This window comes from Phalacrocorax carbo, chromosome 11 (genome assembly GCF_963921805.1).
Source record: "Phalacrocorax carbo chromosome 11, bPhaCar2.1, whole genome shotgun sequence".
NCBI lineage: Eukaryota > Metazoa > Chordata > Aves > Suliformes > Phalacrocoracidae > Phalacrocorax > Phalacrocorax carbo.
In genome coordinates, this window is record NC_087523.1 from 24,517,848 (window position 1) to 24,527,238 (window position 9,391).

The following is a 9,391-nucleotide window of genomic DNA, read 5'->3' on the forward strand; positions in this document are numbered from 1 at the left end:
CTGCCAGCTGTGGGGCTGCCATCCCCCTGGGCACCAGCCCCATCTCCACTCGTGCTGTGGGTGCAGTGCAGGGACAGCAGTGAGGGTGCTGGCATCTGCCCCAAGGGTAGCACTTGGCTGCTGCTGGGCTCTTGCTTTGAAATGCCTGGACTCGCGGTGTCTGCTCAGCTCCTGGCAAAGCTGAAGCATGCCAGCGAGCACCAGTGGTGCCGCAGTCGATGGTTCTGTTAGTCTTGTACTGGTTGCACAGTGTTACGCCCTCAGAAATCGTAAGCCCTGATAAGGATCAGGGCTCTCTCCCTGATGGGCTGTGAAAGACTTGAGGCACGTAGGGTGATGCTGAGCCATGCGTGGGTTCCTTGGAGTCTCTAGGGCAGAGCAAGGCATGGGGTCCAAGATCTGCAGGTCCAGCCTGCAGTGCTGGTGTTGGCAAGGACAAAACCTCCTGCCCCCAGCATTGGCTTTGCAGGGGCATCCTGGCTTGTGCCTGTCCTGCCACCCGTCACCTTTGGTCCTGGCCTGACCCGTGTGCTGCCTTCTGTCCCCAAGCCACTAATGGTCCCTGCAAGGGGGTATGTGGGCGCTGGGTGCTAAGGTTGGGTGCACGCAGGGTGCTGGGGGCAGGCTACATCTCACCCCTTGCTTGCAGAGGGCACTGCTGAGCTGGCCGAGGGCTGCTAGCCCTGGGAGCCTGCAACCAGATGAGACGCTGTCAACAAGGAAGGAAGAAAAAAAAAAACCCTGACCTAGGAAAAAAGGTACGAACCACCAAAACTGAATCACGTGTCGTGCCGTGGGACGTGTCCTACAGCCTCCCAGCGCAGTGGCACAGAGGATGCGGCCCTGTCCCTCGGCTGGAGGGAGCCTGGGAGCTGGGCAGACCCTGGTGATGCTTCCAGCGAGCGCTCTGACGGGGGATTGCTGAGCTGAAGGCAGTTGTGCTTAGCAGAGCATGGTGGGCACGGGTGGCACTGTTTGCTCCGGCGTGTTCCTGTTACAACGGGCCAGATGAGCAGCTGCGTGGCCCAAGGTAGGGAGGACTGCGGTGCTTCAGGGCAGCGCGGCGACGGGGGATGCAGGTGAAGGAGGGGATGCGCGGAGGAGAGGGGGATCGATCCCTGTGGTCTCAGCCAATGGGGTAGCCACCAAACCATATTTTTACAGAAACCGCAACATGGGGAGGAGTAGTGGGGTTTTCCCTCTGGCAAAGGCAGATGGCAAATGGCTGTGCTGGGCTCAGCAGGGGCTGGTGGAGACCATCCTGTGGCCAGCCTCCCTGCTGCAAAAGTGTTGGCCCCCAGTGAGCTTCCCCCTGCAGCAGGAGCAGCCCTGTCCCTGCTCGCACATGCAGCTGGGCCCTGGGGTCTCCCTGGGTTGCAGACTTGCTGCTCTGTACCTCCATGAGTCCCAGGAAAAGTCCTGGGGGCTGCTTCTCTCTCCAGGGGGAAATGCCTGCCACCTTCACCAGGGGCCTGCTGCAAAGCCGGGAGGGCTTGTGCTTAGTGTCAGGGCAGGGGAAACCATAAACTCACCACCTGCACTTTGGCATTTTGGAGGTCTTGCCTCGGGGCTAGGGGCCCTGGCCCATGGTGTGCAGCTGGCCATCCTTGCTTGCTGGGTGCTTCTCTTTGATTCCAACTCTGATGCTTGCAAGGGACTGAACAAATGGGGAAGGCATTTTATACACACCTGCCAAGGCAGTTGCGTTCATAACATTAACGCAGAGTCAGTATAAAACCAGAAAAGCAGGAGGCAATCAACAGGAGTAAGTCAGCTGTACAGGCATCCAGTCCAGCCAAGAAGGTGTTCCCACCTGTCTGCCTCTGGAGGTGGCCCCAGGCTCCCCGCCTTCACCAGGAGACACGTCCCCATGACCGGGAGGTCAGCATTGGTGGCCTCAAAGCCCTTGCACGTCTCTCCCTGGAGAGCAAGGTTACCTTCACAGCTGGCAAGAGCAGGGAAAAAAATTCCCCAGGAGCTGAGTGCTGGTGCAAGGCCAAGGTACAGAGCTACTGGCCAGGTTTTGGAGAAAGGGAGGGGGGAAGCGGGGCAGTAACGTGCCATAGCAGTGCCCCAGTGTCCCCCCAGGGCTGGGATGCTGGTGCCCAGAAGGACCAGCCTCTGCTGTGGCTCACACAGACTGAGGGCTCTACCTGGGGCATGGCACCCAAGGGGGTGGCCTAGGGTACCCTGTTTCACCTGACCAGGTGCCAGCATGCATGACACCCTCCCCGTCCCACGGAGGCTGCAGGAGGGCTGGGAGTGTTGCGGCGGCTGTATTGCCGGTTGTACCAGTATGAGTCATGCCCAGAGCAAGGCTGAGTCACCACCAGAGTAGGGTGAGCATCAGGACAGGAGCTTCCTCAGACCCACGTCCCAGCGATACCGGCAGTGATACCGGCAGCGTGACTTCTCACTGCCTTTCAGGAGGGACCAAATGCCATGAGGAACCAGCTAGAGGTGGGTACGGCAGAAGGTCCCTGCAGCACTTGTACAGTGCCGTGGCAGCTGCCCACTGTCCCCACGGGCCTGGTTACCACTGCCCTGAGGGCATCTGCCCCAGTGGTGCTTCACCCCATCCCGGGGGCAGCAGGGGATTCCCCACCACTCTGCAGCGGGCACCTCCGTGCCACGGCTGGGCACGCAGCCTCTGCGTGCAAGGCATGCCTGCAGTGGGTGTTGCCGGCCGTGGCATCAGAAAAAAAAATATTTACTCTAATCCCAGGTTCCGGCTGCCTGTCGTGTTTGTGGGTGACAGAACAGCTCCAGCGCACCCGTCCTCTCACCATGGCACCCAACATGGCAGTGTAGAGCTGGGGGCAGATGGACGGGGTGCAGCGGGATGAGCCCTGCCCTGAGCCTGCTTCTGTTCCTGGCCAGCTGCACCCTGCTCCAGGGTAAGTCCGGCTCTGGAGCTGCTGTTGCAGGCTGGGGGTGGCCCTGGCTGCAGGGTGAGGAGAAGCATGGGGACAACTCTCAGACCTACCCAAGGTAACTGCAGGGAAGAGGGGACTGAGTAGCCTTCAAGGTGTGATGAGAAGGAAAACCCCAGGGTCACCAGCAACCACGTCAGGGTGTCGGTGCCTTTCTCAGCACTGCACATAGGATGGTTCAGGGTGTGCAAGAGATTTGTGGGATGCAGATGCTGAGCGCCACACTGGCAGCCAGCTCTTGCCTGAGCCTGGCAGGGAGCTGGTGTTTGCCTATGTGGGACTGAAGATGGGGGGAGGCCCCTCAATGCCTATGCAAAGGGGGGAGACCCATGCAGCAGGGCCAAGTGGTGAGCGGCCAAGAATCGGACCCCCACAGAGCAGAGCAATGCTGCCTGACACCCCTCTGCTTCCCCCCTCCCCAGGCACACCATTGCCTCCGCAGAACGTGAGGCTGCAAGCACAAAACTTCCATGTTTGCCTGCAGTGGGAGCCGGACCCTGGCTCACCCAGCAATGCCACGTACCAGGTGGAGTGGAGGACACGGTAGGTGGGGCGGTGCGGTGGGGAGGAAGGGGAAGAGGTGGCTTGTCCCCCCTACACCTTGGCAGAGGGCTGTGGGGGACCCCCAGTAGCAGAGGATTATTATCTGGCAATAAATATAGAGTAACAGAATAGATGAGGCAGTATGGAATCCAACCCCTGCTCAGGCAGGGTCAGGTGAGGACTGTGTCCTGTTGGGTTTTGACCACCTTCAAGGATGGAGTCTCCACAACCTGCCTGGGAACCTGTTGCCTTTCCTAGTCACCTTCCCAGTAAAAAAAAAGGGGGTTGCTTTTGGGTTTTGAGGTTTTTTTCCCCTCATGCTTAAATGGAATTTCCTGTATTTCAACCTGTGCCTGCTGCCTCTTGTCCTTTCATTGGGCACCGCTGAGAAGTCTCCGCTTTCTTTACTCCATCACATTGATAAGACCCCCCCACCCTAAGCCACCTTCTTTTGAGGCTAAGTAGTCCCTGCTCACTCAGCCTCCCTGATACCACTGGTGCCTCAACCCCTCGGTCATCTTTTTGGCCCTTTGGTGGGCTCTCTCTGGCGTGGACATGTTTTTTTTCTTGTAGAGGAGAGCACAGGTCAGGGCACAGCACTCCAGGTGCCATCCCACCAGTGCTGATAAGAGGGGACTTGAGTTGCTGGCAATGCTCTTTCTAATCCAGCCCAGGATGCTGTTGGCCAATATCTGTGCTCTCCCACCCTTTCCACTCAGACAGGATGGCAATAGCTAGGCAGCCTTCCTTTTTGGCTAGGAAGATGCCAAGAAGGAGAAATCCCTGCATTTTTCTCCATGGGCAGAACCTCTCGATGGACCAAGGCAGATGCCTGCTGGGGGAACAGCACCGGCTCTTCCTGGATGTGTGAGCTGTATTTTGACGATATCTACAATATCTACTGGGCAAGGGTGAGAGCGGTGGCCAGAGGCGAGCTGTCCAAGTGGGCCTATTCCAGCGAGCTGCAGCCGTACCGTGACAGTAAGGACCAGCAAGCTCCTTCAGCTGGGCTCCTGCTCTTCCTTGGGGGGGGATGGGGAATGGGGTCCTTGGAGAGGCCTGGTGGGATACAGTGGGAAATCATATGACGATGCTGTTGGGACAAGTGCCAAGAGCCCTGACCAGAGGAAAGGGATGGGAGCAGCGCTGCTGGAAAAGGGCTGGGTGAAGAGCAAGGGGACAGAGGAGGAGACACAGTGAGGTGAGGGCCATAGATGGGAGGCCCCAGGCTACCAAGGAACTGCGACAACGTGGGTCTCTGGAGAATGCAGTGAGATGGGGTGAGAAAGGGGATGCCCCTCCAGGCTTTCCTTTTAAAAGCATCCCCTCTTTGTCCCTGCCACGGGTGTGGGAGATACTGGGTGAGGGGCATTTTTCTTCCAGCAAGGTAAAGCTGGCACAGGCTGGTGAAGGCAGGAGTAGTCCCTCCAGCACTGCCTTTGCCCTAGCTGTCGCACTTGTGAAGTGCAGGCATATGCTTCCTCTCTGTCACAGACTTGCTGTCCTGCCCAAAAAGCCTAGCTGTCTTTTGGAGGAAGGAAAAACTTCCCCTAATGCACCTAACAGGGGGTTGTCCTGGTGAACTGAACGTGTGAGTGGCTAAAATGGGATGTACGTCGGCTGTTTGGGTTCCCTTTTTCATTCTCTCTGCATCCAACTGGCATGGAAATAGATGCATTTAGCTAAAACCACTGCACTCCCCAGCGAGCATCTATAGCATTGTCTGATGGCTCAGCGATTAAGTACTCGGCAGCAGGGAGCCGGAGGTGCTAGCAGGTCTGTCCTGGCCTGTGCTGGTGTGACCAGAGGAGGCAGAAGAAGCAGTGCTGGCTGTCACAGAGATGTGGTGGCTGCCATTTCTAGACCTAGTTTCACAGCACAAAGTGACACAGGCTGGAGCTGAGGAAGTTTCTGTGCGCTGGGAGTGAGATGTCCAACAAGAAAAACATCATTTCTAGAGAAACGAGATGCCTGCCTTCTCTTCTGAAGGGCTCAATTTTCCTCCTCCATTTTTTTTCCCTCCCTGCAGCAATTGTGGGCCCCCCCAAGTTGTCGTGGCTGCTCCAGGGTCACATCCTCAGCGTAAATATCATCATGCCGCTCACTCCCTACCGAAACAAAACTGGCTCTTACCAGCCGGTTGATGAAGTGCTGCTGAAGCTGTGGTACTGGCTGAATCTGTACGAAGGGAACACGCTCGTCCAGCAGGTATGTGGCAGGGTGGGCAAGGCTTGGAGGGCACGGGACTTCCAGAAGATTTCCTGGTGCAGCAAAGGTGCTTGTGTCCGGTTGCGTTGGTGTGGTAGTGCCTGTGCCTGTAGAGTTGCCCCAGCCCTGCCCATACCCAGCCAGTGCAAGTGGGCGTGAGATGCTTTGCACTCCCAATTTGGGGCTTGCAACCTGGGGGTGGCAGGACATCCCTTTCGTCTTCTAGACTGCATGAATAAGAACAACCTCTAACAACTTCTGTTCAGATGAAAGCATGCAGTAGGAGTTTAATGAGATGCTCTGGGACTTGAACGCCTCCTGGGGTGAAGAAACAAGTGCTGGAGGTGCTGAGGAGCAGAGTGGGTGGGTCTGTGCTCCACACCATGGGGCAAGTGGGGTGTCAAGGCTGCACTGGGTGGTGGAGCAGTGCACAGACCCCACCTCCAGCCGCCTTGGCCACATGTCCCCTCTGCTTCCAGGTGCCCTGCAAACAGAGCAGGGAGGGAGCACCATGCACCTTCAAGTACCTGAAGCCCAGCACACAGTACTGCATCCAGACAGTGGCTGCGGACATGACCGGGGAGCAGAGCCGGGAGGCCAAGCAGTGCATGGTGACACCAGCGGGTCCTGTAGGTAGGAGCTCTCTCACTGGCTCAAGCACTGTGGTGGTACCTCAGGTCCCACTCGTGGCACAGACACATGTGGAGGTGTGGGTCACTCACCCCCCAGCCGTTCTGGTCGGGGTTGTTGGCCCAGTAACGCCCTGTGGGGACCCTTGTTGGGAGATGCTCTCTTGCCATCTGCCTTGGGCTTGCCCCGCATCTCCTCCTTGAACATCCCAGCCTGCCACAGGGGCTCTGGGGAAGCGCTGGTGTAGGGCAGGCTGCGGGGGATGCCAGTTAGGGTCCTTCCACCCCTCAGCCTGTTGTGACCTCCTGGCAGGCTTTCCCTGGGTCGTCCTTGCCATACTGAGTAGCATCTTCCTGCTGCTGACCCTGGCCGGGCTCTGCTTTGTCCAGCTGCACGTCTTCCCCAGACCCTCGGAGATGCACCTCCCGAAAACACTTGTGAGTGAACGATCCTCCTCCAGCCTCCACCCTGCATTTGCAGGGGGCTCAGAACCTCCCTCCCTCCACCAAACCCATCTCAGTGCCCAGGTGCCTCCCCTGCTGTTCGACCCACCGTACCCCCAGGCCTTGCTGCATGGGAGAAGACGTGGGTGGGATGCATCAGTCAGCCATGCGTGACACTGGGAGAGAGTGTCTCAGGCAGCATGTAGCCTGTGAGTGTGGCCCTCAGTGTTAGGAGCTCCTAACTTAGGCAGTTGGCCTTTGCTTGGCTGCATGTCCATTTACAACAGCTTGAAGGGGAGAAAGATGGGAAGAGCAGCAAACAGTGGGGCCAGCATCCTGGGACAGTCTGGCCTGAGTGAGGTGCAGCCCCTCACTGCTCTGCCCTCATTTCTCCCATGTGTGAGCATGGAGACAGGCTGTCTGAGACCATTCCCTTCCCTCGGGTGCGCAGTGCATCACCCCCAGGCTAGTGGAGGTTTCAGCAAGCTGAGGCTGACTGCTTCACTGCTTGTTTCCCAGCAGGCTCTCCTGAACGGGGACCTGAGTGTGACCATCATGGTGCCCACCCTTGAGCTCAAGGAGGACTCACTCGCCCTGCTTCTGCCAGCCATGCTCCCCTCCCGTGGGCCACCTGCAGCTGAGCAGACGATGCCTGAAGTCCAGCTGCTCCTCAGAGAAAGCCTTTCCCAGGACATGAGTGGCTACTGTGCCAACGGGTTTGGGCCAGACTGCCACGAGGGAAGGGACCCATCCTGCACCCACAGCCAGCTGGGGCATGCCTTGGGCTCCCGGGTCTCATTGCAGCTGGAGGAGGATGGGGAGGCATGTGATGGGGACAGTGCGGTGGAGCAGCCGGTGCCAGTGGGTCTGACCAGAGACAGCTACACAGGTGACGGGGACTACCAGACATCCAAGACATGGCTCTCCCTGCACCTCCAGCTTTATTCTAAATGCCAGTGCCCAGCCCTGGGAGCAGGCAGCTGCCTTCCTCTGCCCACACCAGGCAGGAGCTTCAGCCAGGGGGACCTGCGGGAGAGCCTTGGCATGGCAGGGCACTGCGTACCACTCAGCTCCGTGAAGCTGCCGGCTAGCGAGGAGGAGGATGGAGGGCAACTCGTCCATGCTCTCCAGCCCCCACATGCCTGTGGGACTGAGCCACAGCCAGGTGACAGCACTGTGCAGCAGGGTGACTCGGAGCAGGCAGCACTGGGCATCCCCCTCCCCAGCCCCTGCCAGCTGCCCCAGTTGCCCCCCAACATCCTGCAGGCAGCTGCCTTCTCCGGCTATGAGCTGCGTCCCCCAGTTGACGGCGAGCCATAGCAGGCAGGCAGGGGCATGCCAGGGGCTGCCGGGCACACAGCATCACGCAGAGCTCGAGGTGCTGCCCAGAGCTGCCCTTGCCACGATGGCTGCCTGCTCAGACCTGCCTATGCCTTGCTGGGGACAGGACTGGGGCAGGCTCTCACGCAGGCAGGCATGGGCAAGCTCCAGGCAGCGCTAGCTCCAGGCAGGGCTGCCGTGCAGGGGTGAGATCAGTGTCGTCAGAGCTTCCCTCTGCGGTTTTGTTGCTCTTTAACCAAAGTATAAGGAATACATACCGAAGTTGAAGCCCCAAAACTTGTATCTATTTATCCATCTATATGTGTCTATATGTGTGTGTGCAGTATATATACTAATGCAAATTTATATATATACTCATGCAAATTTATATATATACTCATATATATATATATAAAAACCTCTAATGAAAGAGGAGGCTTGGATTTTTCTTTTACTTCTCTGGAAAAACTGATTGTGCACTGGAGCTGTTTTTTAAATAACACTAATTTATTAGGGAAAACTGGCTTCTGTGCTTATTCTTTCTGTGTTACAGAATGAGCACTGCCCTGCCTAAGCAGCATCTTGGAAAGGTGCTAGGAAAACTTGGGGTTTCCCTGGGAGAAAATTAGACCCACAGCTGGTCTGCATGTTGCTGTCATGTGGGGAAAAAGCTGGTTCTTCAGCAACTGCTGGATAGTTTTATTATTCCTTCTACTAGCACCAGGGCAATTTACTTCTGAGGAGCCCTGCCCTGCAGCTGTCTCTCTGGAATGTGTTTGTGACCCTGTGCCTGCAGCCACCGAGGCAAGGGGAAACCCTCTTCCTGGTGTCAGGCAGCATTGTTCTTTGCAGTGGTCTAGGATTGGCGAATTCCAGCTCTGCGGGACAAATCCAGGCTCTTGGACTCACAAGATTTAAGCCAGATTTGGGAACAGGTGAGAAGCTGGTGTCCAGCACCCAGCCGTCTGGTGGAGGGGACAGCTCTGCTAGCCCTGGGGAGCTACATTTCAATCCCGTGAGTCATCCCTGACACCCTGGCTGTGCAACCTGCCAGGGGTGACTCTGCCCTCCCGCTGCCAGCCTTCCTCTTCCCCTGCCACCGCAGCTGACTCAGCCGGAGACCTGCAGCAACACCACTGCGGTTTTCTGGCAGCTGAGCGGGGCCATGGGGCAGCCCCACTGAGTGCTCCCAAAGCAGGGCAAAGGGATGCCTCCCCCCAGGCAGCGATGCTGCTGGGACAGCTTTGTCTCTGCTTCCAAGCAGGCAGCTGTGCTTTGTGAATCTCAATAGTAAAAAATCTCTCTTAGTGATGA

At 57.6% G+C, this 9,391-nt stretch overlaps 1 protein-coding gene across 2 annotated transcripts; it reads left to right on the top strand.

The window, feature by feature from the left end:
* Positions 1 to 65: 65 nt before the first annotated feature.
* Positions 66 to 8,803, top strand: LOC135315419 (interferon lambda receptor 1-like). 2 transcript variants are annotated; one of them, XM_064463540.1, is made up of 8 exons: positions 66 to 2,460; positions 2,726 to 2,897; positions 3,356 to 3,476; positions 4,282 to 4,457; positions 5,506 to 5,684; positions 6,164 to 6,317; positions 6,627 to 6,751; positions 7,277 to 8,803. In XM_064463540.1, the coding sequence occupies exons 2-8, from the start codon at positions 2,843 to 2,845 to the stop codon at positions 8,075 to 8,077; spliced, it is 1,611 nt and encodes a 536-aa protein (XP_064319610.1). In that variant the 5' UTR covers positions 66 to 2,460; positions 2,726 to 2,842; the 3' UTR covers positions 8,078 to 8,803. The 2 variants fall into 2 exon arrangements, with proteins under 2 accessions (XP_064319610.1, XP_064319612.1); XM_064463542.1 differs by having other exon boundaries at positions 7,280 to 8,803.
* The last annotated feature ends 588 nt before the right edge of the window (positions 8,804 to 9,391 follow it).